General features: G+C 39.0%; 1 protein-coding gene across 3 annotated transcripts in view; it reads right to left on the bottom strand.

The window, feature by feature from the left end:
- Positions 1–26,640, bottom strand: part of TMEM156 (transmembrane protein 156) — a 50,413-nt gene extending 23,773 nt beyond the window's left edge. For 2 of the 3 annotated variants that reach the window (XM_060188212.1, XM_007522802.2), the window contains exons 1-5: positions 26,347–26,640; positions 17,482–17,748; positions 14,388–14,642; positions 8,442–8,561; positions 5,618–5,701 (exon numbers count right to left, since the gene is read on the bottom strand). In XM_060188212.1, coding sequence (XP_060044195.1) covers positions 5,618–5,701; positions 8,442–8,561; positions 14,388–14,642; positions 17,482–17,748; positions 26,347–26,434 — 814 coding nt within the window. In that variant the 5' untranslated portion in view covers positions 26,435–26,640. The remainder of the gene's footprint in view (positions 1–5,617; positions 5,702–8,441; positions 8,562–14,387; positions 14,643–17,481; positions 17,749–26,346) is intronic. The other variant, XM_060188213.1, reaches the window with a different exon arrangement.
- Positions 26,641–26,902: the final 262 nt, after the last annotated feature.

Here is a 26,902-nt window from a genome sequence, read left to right as displayed (position 1 = left end):
AATTATACCCATTTTAGTCTATAATCTTGTAATCACTATTAAATCACTAGTAAACAGAAGTTAACTAGCTTGACTACTAACTAGTTAGCTGATACAAGTTCAGAAGTTGCTTTGAAGTTAGCAAGACAAAGGCACAGTAGGAAAAAGAGAGGTTTGCAGGGAGAGGCAGAGGAGGCAAGATGGTTCTGGCAGGGAGACCCTGTGTAAAGATGGAGAAGAGGTTTCTCTGTATAAGTCTGGTCATCAATCCATCCAGACCTGGCATTAGCAGCTGTCACATAAAGGCATCAGTAAATGAATAAAATGAATCATCCTGTTCTGCCTATAGATTTTTCGTGCTTAGGAATTTCTTCCTGCTTGGAGACCCCCTCTGCTTGTTGATCTGTCTGTAACCAAGGAGATAGCTATAACCTTTATTATTTTATGAACTCCTATCTGTACTTTAAGAGTCATAAATGTTATAGTTAAGCAAGTAGAAATTAAATTTCATGTTATCTTTCTTGGTTGCTGGGCATCTGGCACCAGTAATTTATCCTTACTTCCAGAGAGAGAGAGAGGGAGAGAGAGAGGGAGAGAAGTAGAAAGGGAGAGAGAGAGGGAGAGAGGGAGACCTGCTTACTCTTTATTATATGGCCACAGCATATGGTAAATTATAATTACATTGTCATTAGCTTTATTTGGGAGCAATATAAATTATTGAGTTGTCCACTTAATTTTGACATTCAGTAATATTCTTTTATAATAAAATTCTTTTTTATCCATTTCATACTCCCTAAGAAACCACCCACATTAATAGCAGCACTGGCTGAAATGGTGCTTTGAGGATGACTCACACATAGCCTCAGACAGTGAAAATGTTTCATCTCAGTTTCCAGTGTTAGTAAAAGAAGGAAAAAGAGTTTTGATCTGTAACTTCAGCTGGCAGAAATGAGCTCTCCAGCTCACTGTTGCCTGATACTCATCTATCAAGAATGTTCTAACCTGGATCTATGGGTCCTTCCTCCTCTCCAGTCATAATTTGGGGCACTGTGACAACACCATGCATGAGTGACATATTAGAAAGTGTATCTGTGGGACAGAACTGAGTTTGAACTCTGACTCTGTTGGGAACTGGCTATGGATCAGTGAAAGACTCTTAGGTTCAGTTTTCTCTTCTGGGGGGAAGAAGAGGGGTGAGGTTCTGAGGAAATTAAATGGCAAGGTGTGTCTGAAAGAACTGTGCGTATGGAAGATGCCTAGCAAGATATTACACCTGTATCTCCCTTTTGTTGTGGCAACCAGCAGCTCTCCTTCACTGTGACATCAGCTCTGTGAAGTGGAATGATGTTCTCTTAACACTCTCTGTCTCTTCATTTGCTTATACCTTTCTCAACCACCAGAAGCCATTTCTTTCTTATCAACTTTATTTTTTACACACTATACCATTTCCCTTAGGGTGTGTGCAATCCCATAAGTTTTTATGGTACACGAGCAACATAGCAGGTATTGTACTAGGGACAAGTATCCAATGATAGACCAAAAAAAAAAAAAAGTGATTACTTGCATGCAGATAATAGTCAAATAAATAAAATGAAAGGCAACATAAGCCTTTACACTGCTCAAAGCAAGGAAGAAAACAGTGGGGGTAGTCAAGCAGTAGAGCAGCAGGTTAAGTGCACGTGGCGCAAAGCGCAAGGAACTGCATAAGGATCCCGGTTTAAGCCCCCGGCTCCCAATCTGCAGGGGAGTCGCTTCACAGGCGGTGAAGCAAGTCTGCAGGTGTCTATCTTTCTCTCTCCCCTCTCTGCCTTCCCCACCTCTCTGTTTCTCCCTGTCTTGTCTAACAATGACATCAATAACAACAACAATAATAACTACAGCAACAATAAAAAAACAAGAGCAACAAAAGGGAAAATAAAATAAATATTAAAAAAAGAAAACAGTGGGGACAAATAAGCATCCAGGATGTCCCTGGTACATGTGAGGCCCCATGCAGTGCCAGAACTTGGTGATAGCTTTTATTTCTCTCTTGTCTTTTTGAAAGTGTGAACTTCTCTGTGTTCCTGCATATGTGGCAATGCTTACTTTGTAAGACATGACCAACCAGAGAGACGTTGCAGGCTGTACAGCCAGAGTTAACAGCAAGCTGCTCTGCTAAATGTGACTGCAGTCACTACTGACTTTGAGCTACATTTTTTCACTTGTGTTTCTGCTCTGACAGAGAACCATGCTGCTGCATCTCCCCCGCCCCCTTGCAGCCTCACTGCTGCTTGTAATCCATCATTACAAAGAGAGGCCTTAAAAACAGTGCTCAAAGGAGATATTATTTCCTTTCCATTTCTCTTCCCAAAAGAGCAACTTATACTGGGGGTGGTGAATGAGAGTTGCATTTAGGTTACTGGAATATAAGTACAAAAAAGGATCTGCTTCCTTCTCCTCTTAAGACTTCTACATCTCTTGGTTTTCTGTTTGTTTGTTTGTTTGTTTTAAAAAAAAGGTTATCACTTCCTTGAACATTAATATTTATAGACCTGGTAATAAAGCCAGAGGTTTTCAGTGAGAGCTATTACAAGCAAGGGTAGCTGAAACAGGCTTCACTGGTGAGTGGGAAACACAGGCTCATAGATACAACCTGTGAGGTTAGTTCTGTGGCTGACCAGAGCTGTCAATCTTTAATCCCCTGACTGGATGAGTTGACAAGGGAATGGTTGAATTTTCTCAGACAAGGCTGCAGTGCTCAAAATTATGACAAGATGAGAAAGGACTAGTGCCGGGATAGCCTGAGGGTGCTTCTTCCCGAGCTAGTGCTCTCTGGGTTGGAGAGAACTCAACTGGAGCTGATCTAGGCTGCTGTGTGGGAGAGGGATCAGGAACTCGTGCCGCACTAACTTCGCAGGAGATACACTCTGGAACTCTCAGAGCCGGAAAGCAATTTCCAAGTGTCTTTAATCAGAAGAGCAGCTGTTTTTATACTCTCCAAGTAGGGTGGAAACAGGATGTGACATAGAGAGGGTGGAGCGAAAAGTGACTGGTGGAAGATCAGGGTGTGACAAGGAGAGGATCAGGGTGTGACAAGGAGAGGGAATGGAGCAGGTGAGAATTCTACCACTAAACCACCAATGCCCTGGAGGGAGTGTGGTGCTTCATGTAAATGTAAAAGTGATTTATGTAAATAGACCAAAGCTTTGAATGGGATTAAATCTATCCCTATATAGGCATATGGTTAAGCAGAAGCCAGGGGGAGCTGGCATACTACCCAACAGACTAGGTGAAAACATTCTTAGTCTATGAGTTTCAGCTTCCAACAAAATAGGGGTAGTACCATTTTCTCCCTTAAAGAATTAATTCCAAGGGTGGGGGATAGTATAATGGCTATGCAAAAAACCTTTCATGCCTGAAGTACAAAAGGCCTCAGGTTCAACCCCACCACCACCACCACTATAAGCCAGAGCTAAGCTGTTCTCTGGTAAATAATAGTAACAGTAATAATAATAATAGCTATCATTATTATGCCATTTGAAACAACCCTACTATTTGCATGTCATCAGCCCAAGTTGTCATTGGCTGCTCAGACTTTTCTTCAACTTTCTCGACCTTTAGCTGATATCCAGTGGTTATTTAGTCCATGTTTATTATTAGTCCAAGGTAAATGATAATATTAATCATGTGAACTCAAAAAGAAGAAAGCTTACTTGTTTTTATTTTTTATATTTATTTATTTTCCCTTTTGTTGCCCTTGTTGTTTTTCATTGTTGTTGTAGTTATTATTGTTGTTGTTATTGATGTCCTCATTGTTAGATAGGACAGACAGAAATGGAGAGAGGAGGGGAAGACAGAGAGGGAGAGAGAAAGATAGACACCTGCAGACCTGCTTCACCGCCTGTGAGGCGACTCCCCTACAGGTGGGGAGCCAGGGGCTCAGAACCTAGATCCTTACACCAGTCCTTGAGCTTTGCACCACGTGTGCTTAACCCGCTGCACTACCGCCCGACTCCCAGCTTACATTTTTTAATTGAGCTCTTTCAGTACAAGCAGTGGCAAACGCTAGAAGAAGAAGTACAAGCAGTCCATATTTCCAGTAAGCTAGATGTACTGCTGATTCAATAGCAAGGAAAAGGCACAGAAGCATAGTTCCCAGTGAAATTTTGGATAATGTTCTAAGTAACTCCAAATGCAGGCTCCTCAGTTTCCTTTTACTCTTCTCCCCTTTTAATTTTAGAGAAAAAGTCACCACAGCACCACTCCATCATTCATGATACTCCCATGAGGCGCCATGAACCCAGCAAAGTATGCACTCTACCAAGTGAGCCATCTCCAGGCCCCTCCTTTCAATTTTAAAGACTGTTTACAAGCAGATATGGATCTTGCTTTTCTAGCTTCTCACAAAACACCAAGTAGCCTGGTCACACACAGTTCTGTACAAAGAGCTGTAATATTGCTCACAATTCTGTGGGGTTTTTTTTTCTTTAATTTTACTTATTGGTTAGAGAAAGATAAATTGAAAGGGAAGGGGAAGATAGAAGAGAGAGAGCGAGAGAGAGAGAGAGAGAGAGAGAGAGTACTGTTTAATCGCCATCGCTCATGAAGCCCCCCCTACTCCTGCAGGTGGCGACTGGGGGCTTGAACTTTTTTCCTTGTGCACTGTAGTATGTACACCACCACCTGGACGCTAATTCTGTGGATTTCAAAGAGTCAAAGATATCATTTCTTTTTTAAGAAAAATAAAACTTAGCCAATGTCACACTGTCCCTCTTTCTTTTTAATTTGACTTGACAGCGTGAATTCAGGAGGCTTCACAACTAATTAGAAGAAGCTGATCGATCGAAGTACAGCATCTATACTAACAGCCCCCTTCGCTGCTCTAATTAGGATTCCCTGATTCCATTTCTATTTCTCGGGAGAGGACAGGGGAGTTTTTAATTGGGGCTATTAGAAGTTCTTTTTACACAATGACACCTTCTGCTAAGTGAAGGCTCCAGCAAAAGTCATGCCCACTCTGCAATTACTTCTTGCAATTCTGAGAAATAATGGTATCTTGTCTTATTTAAAAATAAGTCTGAGGCTTATTCCTTATTGCCTCCTCTCCTCTGCCTACTCACATCAATTTCTTCTTGCCAACTAAGCAAACTTTCCACTATTTAAGGAGGTAGTTTTGATCATAACTATCCCCTGATAATAAGAGATATTTAACTAGATTTCATTTGCCAACAGCGCCTTTCTTGCAGATACAAGGTTAATTTAAATGACTCGGATCTCTTATTCTTAAGTTTACACTATAGAGAAGGTAAGCATGGGGGCCAGGCAGTGATACACCATGTTAAGTGTACATAGTACAAAGCACAGACTAGCACAAGGGTAAGTTCAAGCCCCGGTTCCCCACATGTAGGGGGGCTGTGGCTTCACAAGTGGTGAAGCAGGTCTGCAGGTGTCTAGCTTTCTCTCTCCCTCTCTACCTCCTCTTTCAATTTCTCTGTCCTCTCACTAAAAAAAAAAAAAAAAAAAGGAAAAAGTGCCCGCCCGGAGGAGCAGATTCATAGTTCCTACACCAAGCCCCAGCCATAACCCTGGAGGCAAAAAAAAAAAAGTTAAACGTTGGAATTTCCTATGTGGTGTTCTGTTTGCGCAATACACAACTCACCTGAAATAACCCGCACATTCAATGTTCTAAGTTTCTCAGAATCACTTTCTCTTAAGAAGACAGATGTAGACTTGTATTTATGACCTATTCCAAGAAAAAGAAATCAAATATTTATATGATGAACAAACACATTTTTAATGTACATTCCCCAGGTTGGTTCAAAGGATTATTAAGGAAAATGGGACAGTCACAATTCCAGGGCCTGGCATTAAGAGTTTTTGCATATTAAGTTATTTTCCATTAAGAAACTCATGTTCTTTCTAAAAACCAGTGACTTCTCTACTACCGTTAATGCTATTATGTCACTTCCTTCCATAAACAGCACCAACTCCTACATATACAATAGTATACTCTATATGTTATTAGATATACATAATATCAGCATATTTAATGCTTATTAAGTATTCGATGTCCTAAATGGCTGGATAATTTACTTTATGGTACATGGTTAGATTTGTGGCACAAACCATTAAAAGCCATAAACCCATCATTTGGGTAATGTTCACAAGAGCTTAAAGTTGTTTCCCAAATTGATCTTTTTAAAGATAAATTTTTAAAAATGATTTCAATTGACTTTAATCTCTTTTTCCCAAGACATAGAAATAAATCAAGAGGGGAGTCAGGTGGTAGGGCAACAAGTTAAGTGCACGTGGTTCAAAGCGCAAGGACTGGCTTACGAATCCCGGTTCAAGCACCCAGCTCCCCATCTGTAGGGGAGTCACTTCACAAGAGGTGAAACAGGTCTGCAGTTGTCTATCTTTCTCTCCCCCTCTCTGTCTGCCCCTCCTCTCTCCATTTCTCTCTGTCCTATCCAATGACAGCAACAACAACAATAATAATAACACAACAATGATAAAACAACAAGGGCAACAAAACAGGGAAAAATGGTTTCCAGGAGCAGTGGATTTGTGGTGCAGGCACCGAGCCCCAGCAATAACCCTGGAGGCAAAAGAAAGAAAGAAAGAAAGAAAGAAAGAAAGAAAGAAAGAAAGAAAGAAAGAAAGAAGTTAAGAGGATCAGAGAGAGTTCATCTAGTAGAGTTTTACCATGCATGAGGCCCTGAGTTTGATCCCTAGCAGCACATGGGAGCACCCTAGACATTACCAACAAAACTCCGTGGGTGGGTGTGGTGACTTGGTGTCTCTACCTCTGCCTTTCTCTCTTCTGCTCTACCTCTCTAAGGATGTCAAATTTAAAAGCTGGGCCCAGGTTGACACTCCATGACTGTGCATCTGTGAGAACTCAGTTCATTTCTGGGTATCACATTTAAAATAATGAATCTAGAAACTCAAAATTATGCACTATTTGAAAATAGCACACACTTAATTTAAATCATTTAATCTTCAAAACTAGAAAAACCCTAAGTCTTGATTCTGACATCTCATTGCTGCATAACTATACTCAAAGCATTTAGCATCTCTGGGGCTCAGAGGCTCTTTTCATTTATAAAAGGAAAATTACAACACATACCCTGTTCACATAGTCTAAAAATGTAGTAAAAATCTTTCTGAAAGTTCTCTAAAGATTGCTCTGCAAATATGCAATGGTGATATGCTATTAGCCAATATCTTAAGGTTGTGATATACAAAGGTATCAGTGACAGGACTTAAAATAAAACTGTTGTCAGAAAGAGCTACAAGAAGGGATTGGAAGGGCAGGGATAGATAGCATAATGGTTATGCAAACAGACTCTCATGCCTGAGGCTCCAAAGTCCCAGGATCAATCCCCTGCACCACCATAAGCTAGAGCTGAGCAGTGCTCTGGTAAAAAATAAAATAAAATAAAATGAAGAAGGAGAAGGAGAAGGAGAAGGAGAAGGAGAAGAAGAGACTGGGAGATAGCTTGTCTAGAAGCATGCACACCTTGCCATGTGTGTGGCAAGGTGTGCATGGGTTCCAGCCCCACCACCACAAGGAGGCACCATGACACTGAAGAAAGCTCTAGTTCTGTGCTGTCTCTCCCTTTCTCTATCTCTCACTCTCTCTGAAATTAAAAGAATGAAAAGGTAGGCCAGCCTAGGAGCGGTAAAGTCTCATATGTGTGAGACCACCAACACAATAGCTAGATTAATAAACAAACAAACTGCAACAAATACTTGAAAAATATGGCAACTTCACTCAAACTCAGAAGCAGTTATTTACCTACTGAAACGACCTCAATGTAGATTTGCTTTGTAAAGAACAGCGAGCCTTTGGAAATACTGATAGTATAATCACCACAATGCTGTCATCCTTCATTGCGAACTCCTATGTGCTGGCTACTCAGGGTAGGAGTGGTGGTTAGTGTTGTATCAACAAAGAGAAATGGGACATTCAGACATAATGACTCGTTCAAAATCATGTAACTTATAAGGGGTAATACTTAGATTCTAAATTCATCTGTCCCCAAAATTTATCCTCATAATGATAGTTTCCTTTTTCTTTCTTTCTTTTTCTTTTTTTAACCAGAGCACAGCTCACCTCTAGCTTATGGAGGTACTGGAGATTGAACTTGGGACCTCTGATCCTCAGAATGATACATTTTGACTCTTCTGGGACAGTCCTGACTCTGGGAGGTAACCCAGAGTATGCAAGTCTTTGCACCACAGCACCTCCCTGGCCCCAATCTTCCAATTCAGTCTTTCAATTCCTTCAGTCTCTCTCCTCAACCTATTCATTTGTCTGAGTAGGAGAAAGATGTGTGAAACTACCAGATGCAGGCACTGTGTCTTATTTATGCTTCTGTTCATTGGATTATGTAGAGTCACCATTTACACACAGTATGTACTCAGTGAATGGTAAATTGCACCTTAAGAAGAAAGTAAATTTATGTCTCCATACTTACTCTGCCACTTCTGTGTTCTTCTGAGGTCTTCAAGTACTTTGTGGACAATGAGGATGAGCAAAGCTACAAAAACTAATAGAACTAAAACATACCAAGTGATCTTCATAGAACAAGTGATAGCTGTAAAGATTAAAAAATATGTACTATTGAATATAATAGTAGAATAAGGACACCAATGGATAGTTTACCTAGTAAAATACCTGCCTTTCATGCATGAGACCCTGGGTTCAAGCCCCAGTACTGTGGACACCACCAGATAGCTCCATGAATGGTGGGAAAATACAATGATGTGTGTGTGTGTGTGTGTGTGTGTGTGTGTTTCCCTTGATTTTCACCTTTTCTTTAAATAGAGAAAAAAAAATAGAGAGAAAACTTGGCCCATAAAATAGTTCAGTAGTGGTGTTGTATACACTGAAACCTGGGTTCATTCTCTAGGATCACATTAGAAAAAAGGCCATTGGGAGTCGGGCGGTAGCGCAGCGGGTTAAGGGCACATGGTGCAAAGTGCAAGGACTGGTTCAAGGATCCCGGTTTGAGCCCCCGGCTCCCCACCTGCAGGGGAGTCGCTTCACAGGCAGTGAAGCAGGTCTGCAGGTGTCTGTCTTTCTCTCCCCCTCTCTGTCTTCCCCTCCTCTCTCCATTTCTCTCTGTCCTATCTAACAACAACATAAATAACAACAATAATAACTGCAACAACAATAAAAAAAACAAGGGCAACAAAAGGGAAAATAAATAAATATAAAAAATTTAAGAAGAAAGAAAAAAGACCATAAGACAGTCCTTTGGTGGTGGGAAGGGTGTTGGTGTACACTCCCATAAACTTGTAGTCTCATAAATCACTATTTATTAAAAAAAAAAAAAAAGAAAGAAAGAAAAAGAAAAGAAAAAAGATCATAAGGACTGGGAAAGTGGTCCAGTGTGTAGAATGCATGCCTTCTTTCTTGAGGCACCGGATATGACCCTGCTACCACATAAAAGCCTTTTCTGGAAACCATTCATGAGTCATAATTTGGCATGGACCACACAATCAAGAAAAAAAAAAATCCTCAGATTGACAAGGATTCAGTAACGGCAAAGAAAAGGAAAGACAGATAAAAGAGTGGGCAGGACTGAGCTGCATTAAGAGGACACAGCAAATGATTCCTCAAACCTCCTTTTCTTCTCTGCCAGTGAGCACATCACGTGTCAATTCAACACACAGTTGCCCCATTCTAGATTTAATAAGCAAAAAGGTAAAACCTGTATCCAAATGACAGTGAGGCAACATGAGCTGGAGTGTCACCAACAACAGCTTAGCTTGATCTCCTGTGATACCATAAAGACACACTGGTCAGCAGACCCAGAAACCAGTTAATTGAGGTTAATTGGGTTAGTTGAAGTACCTCATCATGTCCAACACACAAGTGCTGAACTCTCTTAGGGCACAAAATACAGTTAGTGCTTATGCAACTTAGCAGGATACACAACTTGCTTATGCCCTTAGATACTGCCCATGCAGGGTTTGTAATGTGTGTGTGTACCTTTCACGGGTACCCCTCCACCAGCACGAGTCTATTACATAGGTGTTCAACATTGATTTACAAAAAGAGGCTGAAGGAAGAAAAGTATAGGTTGACTAGGAGGGCAGCAGTCAGTCTAGCTTATATTAGTCCAAAAGCATGTAGTTAACTAGTATCCAAGCTCTGCAGGGTCAACAAGAGATAAGGTGCACTCAGTGGCCAAAATGTTATTCGGTGCTGATTCGCCAACTCTATAGTAAGAGATCAACATGTGCACAGTTGAAGTCAGTCCATGCACCCACCAGTGCACCAGCAGGAATACTCAAGAGGGTATCTGCCATAGCCCATGCTGCCCACCTACCCCCACCCCACCCACCCCTGTATCCATTGTGGGGAGGAGCAAGGGGAATCTGACAGCTTAAATTGCTATTTCAGAGTAAATTTCCAAACTGAACTAAATTTAGTTTCAGCCCTTGGTGGATAGGGGTTTGGAGGGAGATTGCCGAGTAGAATATGAATTCTTTGCCGAGTAGAATATGAATTCATGTCTAATGTTTTACATAAAGCAAAATGGATATGCTTTTTTTCTCTAGAATAAACGACTACATGTTTGTACATCACTGTTATCATTCTGAATTATAGGTCCAATTAACTGTCATTTCAATTGGGCTAGAATTGATGGGTTTTTCCATTAACACAAAAATAAATCCTCTTAAATTGTAATTATGGAAAAGCTTACTTTCCTTGAGATCTCAGAAAATGTAAAAATCAATTAAATGGATACCTAAATGTACACTGAAATAAGTGTGCTTAAATGTCTATAATCTGAATGTCTTCAGTTTTCAGACTACCTAATTGTCCTCATCTCTATGCAAACTTCCCAGAACATGCCTGTCAGCCTAATTTCTGAGCCAAAGGGAAAAATCCTCTGTTCAGATCTTCTCAGACCCTTTCCCCAACCCCATACACATACACACCCTGAAATAAAGCACCTGCATTGCAGAGAATGTAGGGTCCTGGGCAAACTAACTCACCAGAGAAATCCCTTTGAAGCATTATGTTTTACTTTTAAAATGTATACATATTGGGGATCAGAGAAGTAGTTCATTGGGTAGGATGCATCTGTTACCATAGATGACCCAGGCTCAAGCACCACATTGAAGGTGCTATGGCTCTAGGGGAAGTTCCAGTGCTATGGTGTCTCCATCTCTTTATCTCTGTCTCTCTATATGGAAAAAAGAAAAGCAGGCTGGAGCAGTGAAATCATGTATATGTGAGGCTCCAATTGCATCCTTCCACCCCCAAAAGATTATTTTTTATTTCCTCCAGGGTTATCACTGGGGCTCAGTGCCTGCACAACTAATGCACTATTCCCAGAGGCCATTAATTCCTTTTTTTTTCTGTTTTATTTGATAGAACAAAGAGAAATTGAGAGGGGAAGGGAGATAGAGACAGAGAGAGAGAGAAAGACTTACAGCACTGTTTCATTGCTTGTGAAACATCCTCCCTGCAGATGGGAAGTGGGGGCTCGAACCTGGGTCCTTAAGCATGATTGTTGGTTATTACGCCAGGACCCCTGCATTGCTTAGTTGTGGTCTATTTACATAATCATTGTTTTGTCTGAGACCCACCCTGCCTGCAGGGCATTGATTTAATCCCCACTGGTTGCTACCTTCCTGCTCTTTTTCTGCCCCACCCCCTCTCCTAGTTATCCCCCCCCCCACCTGCCACTTCTGTCTCAGAAGGTATAAAGGCAGATTCTCTTCTGATCAATAAAGCATTCCATTGTGTTCTGCTCATCCAGGAGAGTAACTGGTTCCTCTCCCACATCGCTGAGTAAGCAGCAGCCTAGGCTGGCTCCCGCAGAGTTCTCTCCAACCCAGAGAGCACGTGCCCGGGAAGAAACACCCTCAGGCTAGCCCGGCACATGATAACACATACACTTAAGCAGGTGCACCACTGCCTGGTTCCACACCCAAAAACTTTTAAAGTATGCATATTATAAATTTGTATTTGCTATAAAATAAATATTGGGTTGTTGGAAAAGTTGTGACATATTTTTCCAAGCAAAAATAAATCATGGTTTTTCAGACAACCCAGTATACTGAAAATACCACTAAAATCATCAAGACTCAGGAAAATATTCTAGGCAATCTCTTGTCTGGAAAGCCAAAAACTACAGTATAGTATTCTGCTATAGAGCACCAGCCCCTCTGAATGCATTTGCTTGATTGTTTCCAATCATCTATGTCCCCAGTACATGGCACATGTATCATGCAACAAACACTCATTAAATGGTATCTCAGGGAGTCGGGCTGTAGCGCAGCGGGTTAAGCGCAGGTGGCGCAAAGCACAAGGACCGGCATAAGGATCCCGGTTCGAACCCCGGCTCCTCACCTGCAGGGGAGTCGCTTCACAGGCGGTGAAGCAGGTCTGCAGGTGTCTATCTTTCTCTCCTCCTCTCTGTCTTCCCCTCCTCTCTCCATTTCTCTCTGTCCTATCCAACAACGACAACAACATTAATAACTACAACAATAAAACAACAAGGGCAACAAAAGGGAATAAATAAATAAATAATAAATATTTTAAAAAAAAATGGTATCTCATACAAGTCCCTTCAAGGGTAGATTTTTAGAAGTGGGTGCACACTGCTTAGCAGGAAAGATTAGTCATGGTCATGTAGGATAGAGTGACTAGGAAGGTAACTGATCAAACAGAGCTAAGAAACGTGTAGTTTTCGTCTTTCCCTTAACGTCAGACAGTAACCTACAAAACCCAAACTTCACCCTCATCTATTTTAATGGAACTACACCAAGCATTTCATTTAATCCAGGCCAGGTTCTCAGCTCTAACAGAAGACATCGTGAATTAATTCAATGAATGATTAACAGCACATCAAAATGAAGATGGATTTTTACATTTAAAGGTGGTGGGAGTGGTGAGGAACTTTACACTGTAATCTTACAATCTTGTAACCCACTATTAAAAATCACAAATAAAAAATGGGGAGGAACAAAAAGCAAATCTCAGGGCTAGGGAGATAGCATAATGGTTATACAAAAAGACTTCCTTGCCAGAGGCTTCAAGGTCCCAGGTTCAGTCCCTAGAACCACCATAAGCCAGAGCTGAGTGGTGTTCTCATAAAATAAATAAATACAGATAATGATAATATTAACAAATAAAATTATTTTTAAAAAGTAAATCTCAGCCTTTAGTACATACATAAGGTGGTACTGTTTCAAGCACAGCTAGAAGACATGTCTAGAAGTCACTCTGGGGCAGGATCTTTCTACTGACTTCAAATCACAATCCAGACTCTTCCTCTGCCTCTGAGCACAACAAGGACCCACAGAAAGCACATTTGGAAAAATATTTAGACAGATGAAAGGACTGACATTTTTTCTTACTTCTTAAAAAAATAATTCTTGCGGGAGTCGGGCGGTAGCGCAGCGGTTAAGCGCAGGTGGCGCAAAGCACAAGGACCGGTGTAAGGATACCGGTTCAAGCCCCCGGCTCCCCACCTGCAGGGGAGTCGTTTCACAAGTGGTGAAGCAGGTCTACAGGTGTCTGTCTTTCTCTCTCCCTGTCTCCCCCTCCTCTCTCCATTTCTCTCTGTCCTACCCAACAACAAAGCATCAACAACAACAACAATAATGACTACAACAATAAAACAACAAGGGCAAAAACAAAGGGAAAATAAATAAATAAATAATTTTTAAAATAAATAAATAAAAATAATTCTTGCTTTTAAGATTTGTTTTATGTATTACATATGAGAGAGTTTTAGATGAAGCAGGAAGGAGAGAGAGAAAAAGAGACAGAAAGATTATACTCCAGTAGATGTGGTGCAGGGAATTGAACCCAGAACCTCCTGCATTAAAGTCTAGCTCTATCAATCTAGCTATCTCCCCAGTCACAAGAACTAACATTCTTTCCAGTCAGATTTTCTCTTCAGTAAAATCCCTCATCTATTTGACTTTCAGAAATTCAATGGGATAGCCTTGTTTAAGTTTGTGTTTATATCCAATTCTCTTTCCCTACCAATTTCTGTTAAAACTTGCTTTTTTTTTTTTTTATAATGAAATCCTGCCTGCCATTTTCAACAATATGGATGGAAGTAAGGAGTATAATACTTAGTGAATTAAGTCAGAGGAAGATAAATACTCACATATGGAAGACAGAGAAACCAGACAAATAAATGAACTTAAATGAAATGAACTTTTAGACAATAAGCCCAAATTAGTGCACAGCAGAAGCAAAGTTGGGAGGGAAGTGGGTAAACTGGATAAAAAGGGATCCAATTTTATGGTGAAGGAGAAACTGAAGTATTAGTTTGAATTTATGTAGTATATACAGATGTTGACTTCTCATAGCATACACATGAAAAATACTCTAGTATAATGCAATGTCACATCAACAAGAGCTTATTAAAAGTAATAAGACTTACTTCTTACACTCATTTCTAGGTACAAAGAGATGTGTACACAATTATTCAGGTGTTCAGTAATTCTACAGGTGTTTGTTGACTTTTCTTTGCTTGAATCTTCCTCCATAATTTCTGGCCTAGTGTGATTTTTTGCATTACAGCTAAAGTTATATTCCTCTAAGCTGTCAACTAGAGGAGGTACTGTGAAATTAAAATGTTGACAAGGTGAATAAAAATCATTTGCCTTCTCTTCCATTAATCCTTTCATGACCAGAACTGCAAAGAGATTAAGGAAATGTTATTGACAAAAAAAAAAAAAAAAAAAAAGTACAAACAAGAACTCATCTGAACTTGAAATAATAATTGAAGAGTGGAAATCAAGTAACAGTAAGGTGGAAATAGCATTGGAACATTCCAAAGAAAATATGCTTTCCTGGGGCTCCATGGTGGCACACGGGGTTAAGTACACATACTATGAAGTGTTGGTCTATTTACATAATCATTGTTTTGTTTGAGACCCGCCCTGTCTGTAGGGCACTGATTTAATCCCCACTGGTTCACACTCTCTTTTAGCTCCACCCCCTCTCCTAGTCACATCCTGTTTTCCAGCCTACCACTTCCCTCCTGGAAACTATAAATGCAGATTCTTTTCTCAATAAACATTGCACTGCTTCCCAGCTCAGCCAGGAGTCCCTGGTCATCTGTCTTCTGGCCTGCGAAGTTAGCCCGGCAACAAAGCACAAGGACCAGCTCAAGAATCCTTGTTTAATCCCCCAGATCCCCACCTGCAGATCCCCACAAACAATGAAGCAAGTCTGTAGGTGTCTTTCTCTCTCCCTCTCTATTGTCCCCTCTCCTCTCAATTTCTCTCTGTCCTATCCAAAATAACAATAATAATAGCCACAAGGAGCAGTGGATTCATAGTGCAAGCACCAAGAAATAACCCCAGAGACAAAAAGAAAAAGAAAAAAATAATGTGTTTTCTTGATGATTTGTGGCACAGCTTGTATTTTCCAAAACAGTTGTATTAGCTTACTAGGGCTGTCATAACAAACCGGATGTCTTAAACAGAGGAAACTGTTCTAGAGGCTAGAATTTTGAAATGAAGATGTTGGCCAGGGTATTTCCTTTTGGAAACTGTTGAAGTGGAATCAACTTTGTGTCATAACTTTTCCAATAACCCAATAATAGTTCAACAACTAAAGGCCGACATGCTTTGTGGAAATCCAAAGTAGCCTCAATGGCAAAAACACATTGAAAAACTCCTGCTACATAACGAGAAAATAATGTCCACCTGTCTTTAGCTGTTCTAGTATTGCTCTGTTTTAATTAAAGTCACCATCAAACACCAACTGTATAAAAAAACTCCACATGGAAAATGCCCATTCTAAATTTCAGAGAAGGAAGAGAAGACAAAGGGAGAGAGAGGAGAAAGAGAAACGATAAAGGCAGGAGGAAAGAAGGAAGGTGATTGCTATTTTATTCATTAGGTTTTGCTGTGATTAGTTACACTACCATATCAGCTGGAGTAACTTATCATTCCACAGTTTCAGCTTCTCGAGCACACAGAGAAGTAGTGCATGTGAGCTGCCAACCCTTAAAACACTCTCCAGTTCTATTTTCATAAAGCTATTTTCCCAATTTGCTTTCTGGTGAATCTGACCCAGATTCCTGCACTAGTTACTGCACTACTTGACTAAGAACCAAGAAAAAGGCCTAGCTACTGTATTTTGACCAAAATCAATACCAAGGAATCTTGCAGTCATTCTGAAAGAATAGGGGGGGAAATGCCCATATGGAAAGTTGTCTTACCGAATAGATACAAACAAATGTGATGTTTGGACTTGAGGTCACCAGTGTAATTTATGGCAGTAAATCAACTCTTTATTTTATCTCTTTTTTAAATATTTTATTTATTTATGAATGAGAAAGATAGAAGGAGAGGGAGAAAGAACCAGGTATCACTCTGGTACATGAAATACTGGAGATTGAACTCAGGGCCTTATGCTTGAGAATCTAATGTCCACTTTCTGGAATCTGTGCTCACCTACTGGAACACAATTCTTTATTTTCTCAAAAAAATATATATTGCCACCAGGGTTATCACTTCGCTGTTTGTGTGATGCCCCCCTTGAAGGAAGAGAGGAGGGGCTCTGAACCTGGGTCTTTGGGCACAGTAACATGCAAGCTCAATTAAATATGCTACCACCCAGTCACTGAAGTATATATATATATTTTAAGATAAAGATAAAGGCAAAGAGACAGAGAGAGAGAAAGTACAGGAAACCACAGCACTAAAGCTACCTTCAATGTAGTAAGGGCCAGGTTTGAGCCTACGTCTTGCACACGGCAAAGCAGTGCACTACTCAGGTAAGCTATTTCACTGGTCCTAAATAAGTCAATCAAGTTAAATTATTATTATTATTTTCCAGAGCAATACTCAGCTCTAGCTTGTAGTGGTGCCGGAGATTGAACCTGAGACTTTGAAGCCTCAGGCATGAGTATCTCTTTGCATAACCATTATGCTATCTACCAACCCCCTCCCCCTGATCTAATTTAGTTCAACAAATTAATCTAGTAATATAAAAGATTCCATTTGGCATGACAGATAATCTAGGGTTTTTTAATGTTCATTCATTCATTGTACATATATTTATCACAGACCTAATGTCAGAAATTATGCTAAGATTTAGAAATATAGTAAAGAAGAAAGACAAAGTTGCTATAGATGAAATACATGGCTATTGGCTATTTAGACAAATAAAAGCACAACTCACATATATACTAAGTAGGGGCTGGGTGGTGGCGTACCTAGTTGAGCACACACATGTACTAAGTAAATGTTAGGCAGGAGTACAAATGCATTAAGGATCCAACAACTCCTTTGGGGATCAAAGTATGATTTTGCTATGAGAAAATACAGATGTACTTGGAATTTTTTTAAATCCACCACTTTTGAAAAGAGCATGCTAAATAGTCTTTTTAAAATGTGCACGAACTTTGGTAGCATTCTAATGTATTTTCAGAACAGACATTTAGTTTTCAATATATCAAGAATGAGTTCAACATCCTACAATGTTCTTTGATTGTATTCTCACTTCCCCTTTGCATTTACCTTTTGATGTTTTCTCCTTAGAAATAAAATCTGTGTTTCCTTGGGATTCACAAACTAAGCAAGAGGAGCACATTTTAAATTCTCTGCTGATGTCTTGGCAAATCCTGGTGAAGTTCTGAAAGTTGGAGTGATTTAGAAAGAGTCTCAGAACCGTCTGAGTTTCCCTTGCTGATGGCAGAAAAGCCACAAAAGAAATATTTAAGGGGAGTGAAGAGGTGAAATTAGACTGTAAACACACTTCCAGACACGATAACTCCAATGTGTTTCCTGTAAAGGTAAAGAAAAACTTCCTTTACTGTTAAATTTTGAGTTTGGGGCATTCAAGTAAATATACAATTAGCATCTTCCTAGTTTGACCTAGTTATTCTTAGATGAATTCAGTATAATTTAATTTGTTAGTGACAAAACTTTGCTTTTTACATAAATTAATATATGCTCCACTTAAATATTTATCTTCTAAAATTTATTAGCATTCTCTATAACACTCAGAAAACAGAAGTCCATATAGAGAGGTGCTTGAAAACCTGGACATTTTAGCTCCTCTCTTCTGTGAAAGCTTAAATAGACAAACCTTAAAAGTCACTTTGATAAAACGTGCTCTTGGGGTCTGGGCAGTAGTTTGCTGGGTTAAAGCCCATATAGCACCGAGAGTAAGGACCCGCACAAAGCTCCCACCCACTTGGAACGCCAACTCCCCACCTGCAGTGGGGTCACTTCACAAGCAATGAAACTGGTCTACATGTGTCTAATTTTCTCTCTCCCTCTCTACCCCTCCTCTCTGTCCTACCCAATAAAAATGGGGAAAAAAATGGCCTCCAGGGGCAATGAATTTGTAGTGCAGGCACTGAGCCCCAGCGATAACCCTGGAGGCAAAATAATAATAATAATAATAATGCTCTTTTCAGAAAAAAAAAAGTTACTTTGAACCATCAACATAATATTTGCATACAAAATAGAAGCTTGTCAATTGCATGGAGTTGAACAAGGAATAGACACTGAAGAGCTCTCTTGAGCTGTTGTAACAAATCATCACACCCTATGGATGGCTTAAAACAGGAGAAATTCTCTTTCGTACTTCTAGAGGTCAGAAGTTCAGCTTCAGTTTTACTGATCTGAAACACTCCCTCTGAAGACCCCAGAGCAAACTAAGTTTCTTTCTCCTTCCAGTTTCTGTGACTGCTGGCAATCCTTGACTTTCAAACCACATGGCTTCAGTCTTCCCTCACAGTCACACTGCCTTCTCCTCTGTCTCTGTCTTCTACTCTTCTTTTTTTAAAAAATATTTATTTATTTACTTATTCTCTTTTGTTGCCCTTGTTGTTATATTGTTGTAGTTATTGATGTCGCTGTTATTGGATAAAACAGAAAGAAATAGAGAGAAGAGGTAAAGACAGAGAAGGGGAGAGAAAGACACCTGCAGACCTGGTTCACCACTTTTGAATCGACTCCCCTGCAGGTGGGGAGCTGGGGGCTCGAACCGGGATCCTTGCGCCGGTCGCACAGGTCCTTGTATCTTCTTGCTATGTCATATTTCATTCTGCCTCTTTCATAAAGACGTGTGATTATACTGAGAGTCTATCTGAATAATACCAGATAATTTCCCCATCTCAAGATCCTTAAAATAATCACATGTGTAAAGACCCTTCTGTCTTATAAGGTAGCATTTACAGATTTCAAGGTTAAGCACTTGATATCTTTGGGTGGACATTATTCAGTCTTCCTGAGTCTTCAAAGATGAAATATAACTGGTGACATCATAATTTTTTAATTTTAATATTTATTTATTCCCTTTTTTCCCTTGTTTTATTATAGTTACTATTGTTGCTATTGATGTCGTTGTTGTTGGATAGGACAGAGAGAAATGGAGAGAGGAGGGGAAGACAGAGAGAGGAGAGAAAGATAGACACCTGCAGACCTGCTTCACTGCTTGCAAAGCAACTCCCCTGCAGGTGGGGAGCTGGGGGATTGAACCAAGATCCTTATGCCAGTCCTTACGCTTAGTGCCACCTGCACTTAACCTGCTGCGCTACCGCCCAACTCCCAAATTTTTACTTTTTATTTGTAGGCAAATACTAGTTGTGATAATGATGGTATAATAAAATAATCCAAAACAGCAGAAACTCCAGTGCTATGTATGTCATTAATTTTCTTTTAATCTTTTTATTTGATAGGGCAAAGAGAAATTGAGAGGGGAAGGGGAGATAGAAAGGGAGAGTGAAAGAGTGACACCTGCCACCCTCTTTCACAACTTGCAAAGCTTCTCCTTAGCAGGTAGGGACTAGGGGCTTGAACTCAGGTCCTTGTGCATTGTAATGCGTGCACTCAACCAGGTGCACCACTACCCAGCCCCATTATAAGTTTTATTTTATTTTATTTATTTATCTATTTGATGGGACAGAGAGAAATTGAGAGGGGAAAGAGAGATTAAAAGGGAGAGAGAAGGGGTCGGACGGTAGCGCAGCAGGTTAAGTGCACGTGGCACAAAGCACAAGGACCCATACAAGGATCAGGGTTAGAGCCCTCGGCTCCCCACCTGCAGGGATGTCCCCCTCACAAGCGGTGAAGCAGGTCTGCAGGTGACTGTCTTTCTCTCCCCCTCTCTGTCTTCCTCTCCTCTCTCCATTTCTCTCTGTCCTATCCAACAACAATATCAATGGCAATAATAACAACAAAGGCAACAACAATGGGAAAAAAATGGTCTCCAGCAGCAGTGGATTTGTACTGCAAGTACAGCAATAACCCTGGAGGCAAAAAAAAAAAAAAAAAAAAGAAAGAAAGAAAGAAAGAAAGAAAAAAGAAAGGAAAGAAGGAAGGAAGGGAGAGAGAATTTATTTAGTCTCCAGAGCCTTATTTCTTTGTGAACAAAAGAGAGATAATAAGTTCAGATTCCATGAGTTTATAGTCATATCACATGGAATAGTACATGTGTGAAAATACTGAAATATGTACAAATACATATTATTTAAAGTGAAAATCCATATTCCAAAGTGAAAGTTAAAATTCATCTTTCATTTTAGACAGGATCAATTACTATTTTATTCTACAAGTAATTAAATTTCACCCTATAAAATCTGGAAAGCACTATTTATAATAATAATTAACTATGGAAATAAGTAACCTCCTTTTCTGGTAGTTTGACAGTTACTGGTTAGTAAGAAAAACAGCTGACATGCTCAATTCTGTATGATCTTCTTTACTGTCTCCTATGTTACTAAAAAAAAAAAAGGAAATATAGTATTTAGATTTCTTTTTTCATTTTTATATTTATTTCCCCTTTTGTTGCCCTTGTTTTACTGTTGTAGTTATTATTGTTGTCGGATAGGGCAGAGAGAAATGGAGAGAGGAGGGGCAAACAGAGAAGGGGAGAGAAAGATAGACACCTGTAGACCTGCTTCACCGCCTGTGAAGTGAGCCGGGAGCTCCAACTAGGATCCTAATGCCTGTCCTTGTGCTTCGGGCCACATGTGCTTAACCCGCTGCACTACACCCGACTCTCTCTCTCTATATATATAGTCTCCAGAGTTATCATTGGAGCTCGGTGCTGGCACTACAAATCCATTGCTCCTGGCAGCCTCTTTTCTTTCTTTCTTATTTTTTTTTATGTTATTCAATAGGACAAAGAGAAATTAAGAGAGGAGGGGAAGACAGAGAGGGAGAGAGAAAAACAGATCCCTACAGACCTGCTTAGCTGTTTATGAAGAGTCCCCACTGCAGGTAGGGAATGGGACTCCAACCTGGGTCCTTGATGGAGTCCTTGTGTATAGTACTATGTGCGTTTCACTGGGGTGCACCACGGTCCGCCCCCCTAAATTTCTAATTAATTTGTAACTCAATGAAAAAAAAATCTTACTATTTAGAAATTATTATTCCTAATCACTTTTTAGTTTAAACTTAAAAGAAAAATCAAGCTATCAATTGATATAAAAGCATTAATTTGGGGTGGGGCAGTAGCGCAGTGAGTTAAGCGTACAAGGAGCAAAGCACAAGGACCGGCATAAGGGTCCCCGCTTGCGGTCCCGGCTCCCCACCTTCAAGGGTCGCTTCACAGACAGTGAAGCAGGTCTGCAGGTATCTATCTTTCTCTCTGTCTTCCTGCCCTCTCTAGATTTCTCTCTGCCCTATTCAACAACAACAGCAATGGCAACAATACGGCAACAAAACGGGGGAAATGGCCTCCCCCTCCTCTCTCAATTTCTCTGTCCTATCCACTAAAAAAAATGGGAAAAATAGCTACCAGGAGCAGTGGATTCGTAGTGCAGCCACCAAGCCTCAACAATAACCCTGGAGGCAAAAAAAAAAAAAAAAAAAAAACATTAATTCTGTAGATTGTTTAATAGTACTCCTGTAACATTACCAATAGCTACTGCATTTTTATTATTTTTAATTTATTTTTAATAAATTAAAAACATATTTACCACTTCTTTGTGTGTTTTTTTAATTACAGAATTACATGTTGACAGGAGTTTGAATCCACACCATTCCCACCACCAGAGTTCTGAATCTTCACTCTCCCCACTGCAATCCACCACAGCTCCCTAAGGTTGTAGACATGGGCCAACCATCTTCTCTACAACTATCTGTCCACATCTATACATAATTGCCCCCTTTTTTCTGATTCACTCCTCTCTTCCCCTCCAAGCCACTCCTGACATCATAACTACCTCAATATGTCCCACTCTCCTTTTCCTTCTCTCTCTGTGGGTGCTGATGTATTACCATTTCTCTACATTCAAATTTTGCTTATGTAATAATTCATGTTTGATTTTTAGCTATGAAAATATAGCAATGGGATATCCTTCCATTTCTTTGTGTATTGCTATATTTCTTTTAACAGTGTCCTGGAGTTTTCATTGCAAAAGTCTTTTACCTCTTTTGTTAGATTTGCTCCAAGATATTTTCTTTTTTTGGTTCAATTGTGAGAATTAGAGTATGCATTTGTAGCCCTTGTTGTGTAAAGCCATCAGATCTCTCTTAGGACCTCACCTGCCATTCACATGCTGCTACCATACCATTCCAAAAGCTAAAAGTTCTAGATGTATGATAAAATTTCAAGTTTCAAAGATGTAAAATGAAGACAATAATAGCCTCTGACTTATCTAAATCAAAAGACTATAGTCAGGAGTCAATGAAAAATGCTTCCTTCAATAGTATTTCCTCTACATAGTCATTAAAATGACTCAGAAGAAGCAGTCAACAGATAACTCATTGAATGCTTCCTAAGATGACAGGTATGTCCTGAGTGCTGGAAATTAGAACAAAACACAAAAACTTCATTTTCTTAGAACTTACATTCTATTTGGAGAAATCATACAAGGCCTGGCAGTGGCATACCTGGTTGAGTGTACATGTTATCAACCATGTGCAAGGACTCAGATTCAAGCCCCACGGTTCCTAAGTGTAGAGGGAAAGTTTCATAAGCAGTGAGTAGTACTGCAGGTGTCTCTCTCTCTGGTCCTCTCTATCTCTCCTTTCTCAATTTCTCTCTGTCTCTATACAATCAATAAAATATTTTTTAAAAATCAGGGAGTCGGGCGGTGGTGCAGTGAGTTAAGCACACGTGGCACAAAGCACAAGGACTGGTGTAAGGATCCTGGTTCGAGCCCCTGGCTCCCCACCTGCAGGGGTGTCGCTTCACAGGCTATAAGCAGGTCTGCGGGTGTCTATCTTTCCCCCTCTCTTTCTTCCCCTCCTCTCTCCATTTCTCTCTGTCCTATCTAACAATGAAGACATCAATAACAACAATAACTACAACAACAATTAAAAAAAAAACAAGGGCAACAAAAAGGGAAAATAAATATTTTTTAAAAATCAGACAACAAAAATATATACAATAAATATGTAAATTGTATAGGTACTAAATGTTTGAATAAAAGGAGGAAATTAAGTAGCCACTTTTAAGAACTAAGACAATACTTTCAGGTAAATTAGCTGCAGTTACCTTTGATAATTATGTTTTTTATAATAGTCATAACCAATGTGTGCATATGCTCTTTACTTCAGAGTTTATCTTATAGCGTGTGTTTAAAATTCCTTTATTCTTTGCTTTCTTTAATTTCACTGCTTATAGTATACCATCTCTATCAAAAAGTATGGAATCAAAGCTAGTAAACATAGTTTATGTCAGTTGGCTCTTAAAAGCAAGTGAGGAAGTCAGAACAGCTAGATGGAAAAAAAAAACCAGCTATATAAAATTAAGTTTGAGGTGTTTTCATCTGTGCTATTCTTGTCCCGCAAGGTCATGAAACATCATGAGTACATTTGTGTCATGAAACATCATGAGTACATTTGTGTAACTCACTACAATTTCTAGAATTTTGAGCTATTAATGTGAAGACATTTGATTTGATAACCATAATAACTGCTTCTCTAGAAAGTGCCTCTGCAAATAGATATCAGCACAATCATTTGAACACTGACATGCACTATTTTTCTTTGTAAATGAAAATGAAAGGAACATCTAACCCAGACAGGCCTAGAAAAGACTTTTACATTCTCACCCTACCTTTTCTACATTGCTGTCTTTAGTAATTACAGTATTATGTTTGATAATTTGCCAGTGAGTCTGAAATATATAATTTTATTTATGGGACAGAGACAGAGAGAACTCAATAGAGAAGAGAGAGAGGAAGAGGAAGAGAAAAAGAGAGGTACCTGCAGCTTATGAAGCTTTCCGCTGCAGGTAGGGCCTGGGGGCTTAAACACAGGTCCTTGTGCATGTTCACTCTACCAAGGGTGCCACAGCCTAGGCCCAGATGTCTCTGCCTTAAACACTGCAAGCTCAAGAGAAAACTGATGGAAGTCTCTTGTTTGAGAACAACCCAGTTCCCTTACTTGCAGGAAGCTCTGAATCAGAATATATCGATTTCTTTTCATAGCTCCTCTACCTCCAACTAACATAGCTACATACAATAATAATTGTATTAGAGACAATAATGTTCAAAATCATTATATTAATCACTATATCTTAGCATAAGCTCCTTTTAAATAAACTGAAAGTTGGAATAAACTAACTTGACAATGCAAGTCTAATATGAACTCATTAAAATCACAAACATCATTGAAGTTCTTCTTGGGAAAAAGTTAAGACTAAATAGCTTATACTGTGTAATTATGATAATTAAATATTCTGAGTTATGATTATACAGAGACACAAATACATTCTTGATGAAAAATGATCAAACAGTGCTCTATTTTTAACATAGGTCATCAGAGGGCTTATTATTTTGAAATCAAATCTATTAAATTTTGTGAATACATTATTGCTCATTAAGATTTTTTTGAATTTCATTTGACATGTTAAAGATAAGGTATCAGTGAGTTATTTTATGTAAAAATAATTTTATAATATTTTTCTTAGAATTTAAAGTGAATAGAACATCAGAAAAATGAAAAAGTTACAAGCAAATGAGGAGGATAAGACTGCACAAAAAACATCAAAGTTCACTTTAGAACTTTTCAGATAGTTTCACCTAGTTTTACTAGATATTTGATTTTATGGAAAGCACTGGTCAACTTCATTTCACAAATTTGGGAAGGCAAGATGATAATTTGGGGAACTGATGTAGTTGACTATGAAAGTAACAGCAAAAACTCACTGTCAGTTATTGATTATTGTCAAGTCATCTGCGCCCCCCAATTTTTTTAATTCTTCTTCTTCTAGCGTTTGCCCTTCTTCTGTAGCCAGTCCAGTTCTCATAAACACTAAGTAATAATTAACAAATTGCTTAGTAAATCTTCATTTTTAGACTGGTTACCCAGTTTCATTAGATGCCCTGATTTTGGGGGGTTACCAGGTATACAGCCTGCCTGCCTTAGGTAACTCCCAAATGACTTTGCTTTCAGCCCCAATAGCTTATCTCTGTCCCAGTTCTATTTTCTCTATGTTTTCACTCAGAGAAATAAAGAATTAAAAATGCTTGCTATTATTGTCTAATTTAAACAGCAAAATGCATGAAAACTAAAAGAAACTTGAAATTCCCAATGGATCAGAAAAGTACAAAAGGTTTATTTAGCAAAAATAATATATTTTATCTACTTATATGCAGTAAGAAATAATCATACATGCAATAAAAATAATCATTGCAATAAGTCATCAAATATAACTAGCAAAAATTTTTGGCCACTTATTATGTTTAGGTAACAATAATCATAGCAGCAAGTTATCAAATTGAAGTTTTTCTCTGACTTTAATCAAATTTATATGGTAGAATTTTGATCATGGAACACAGCATTTTCCTCTAACTTGTCCTTACTAAGTGCTAAAGAACACAGTATCATCCAGTCACATTAGTAAATATCTGAATCTTTTACTAACATTCTAGATTCATCAATCATATCACAAGTCTCAGAAAAAAATCAGTTAGTGTTGCTCCATTATTCTCTCTAATTACAAATAAACACATATAAATAGCTACTGAACTTTGCACTTATTTTATTTTTGAATAACAAATCTACACATTTTGTTTTTTCTAAGCAAGTGATAGTAAGTTTTTTTTTGTGTAGAAATAGGGTAGAGAAAATGCCTTCTTTATAAATTAGAAAATAAAAGTATACTTAAAACTGCTTTGAACAGAACTGTTTCAAAAAGCAAGATCATTTTTTAAGTTGCTGCAAACTCAATGTTTGAAACCTATACTATAGAATGTAAATATTTCTTTTTAGCTCTCCATTTCATCATTGTTTGCTATAATAACTAAGCATTATGAATAAGTGCTGTGCTGTGATGACCAGCACAAAATGCAATCTCATTTTACTAGTTTTTCAGACCTACAACTTCAGTGCATGCAACATGTCTTCAAGAAGTAGACCTCCCCTGTAGCCCAAACAGTGATATTTTTTTATTAGAAAAATAAATCGCATACTCACCATTTGGTGCTTTGAAATATTCTGGCAAAATTAAAATGAATGTGATCACAACTGCCAAAAGAAATTTCAGGAGGATAGTTTTTGCCATGTCTCTTCACATGACACCATGTGTGCCCAGCCAGCACACTGGTGGCATGCTTCTTCCTGGTTCAAGTTTCATCTCTGCACGGCACTGTGAGTTTATACAAGCTACCTCATACTCACTTCCTTTGGGGTAAGACTGAAAAAAAAAAAAAAAAGGCCATGAACTGATGCCTCTTCATTTCAAATCAGTTTCCATTAATAAAACTACCTCCTAATAAACAGACTTAAACTATCTTCTAAACAATAAAGATAAAGAAATTATCTCAAGAAAAGGGCTCCTATCCTTATCTAAGTTTGAAACTATTTCCTTCTGTCTACCAATCTGTGTGAATAAATACTCTTTCACAATATACTCAGCAAAACTAAAACAAAGGAGTTTAAGATGTCCGTGTTGTAAGGACATTATTTACTTACCAAGTGATTATTGTCCCTCCCCCCTTTTTCCTAAATGCTCATTTTCCTTTCTCTTTTT

This window comes from Erinaceus europaeus, chromosome 3 (genome assembly GCF_950295315.1).
Source record: "Erinaceus europaeus chromosome 3, mEriEur2.1, whole genome shotgun sequence".
Classification (NCBI taxonomy): domain Eukaryota; kingdom Metazoa; phylum Chordata; class Mammalia; order Eulipotyphla; family Erinaceidae; genus Erinaceus; species Erinaceus europaeus.
This window is presented reverse-complemented; position numbering and strand designations above follow the sequence as displayed.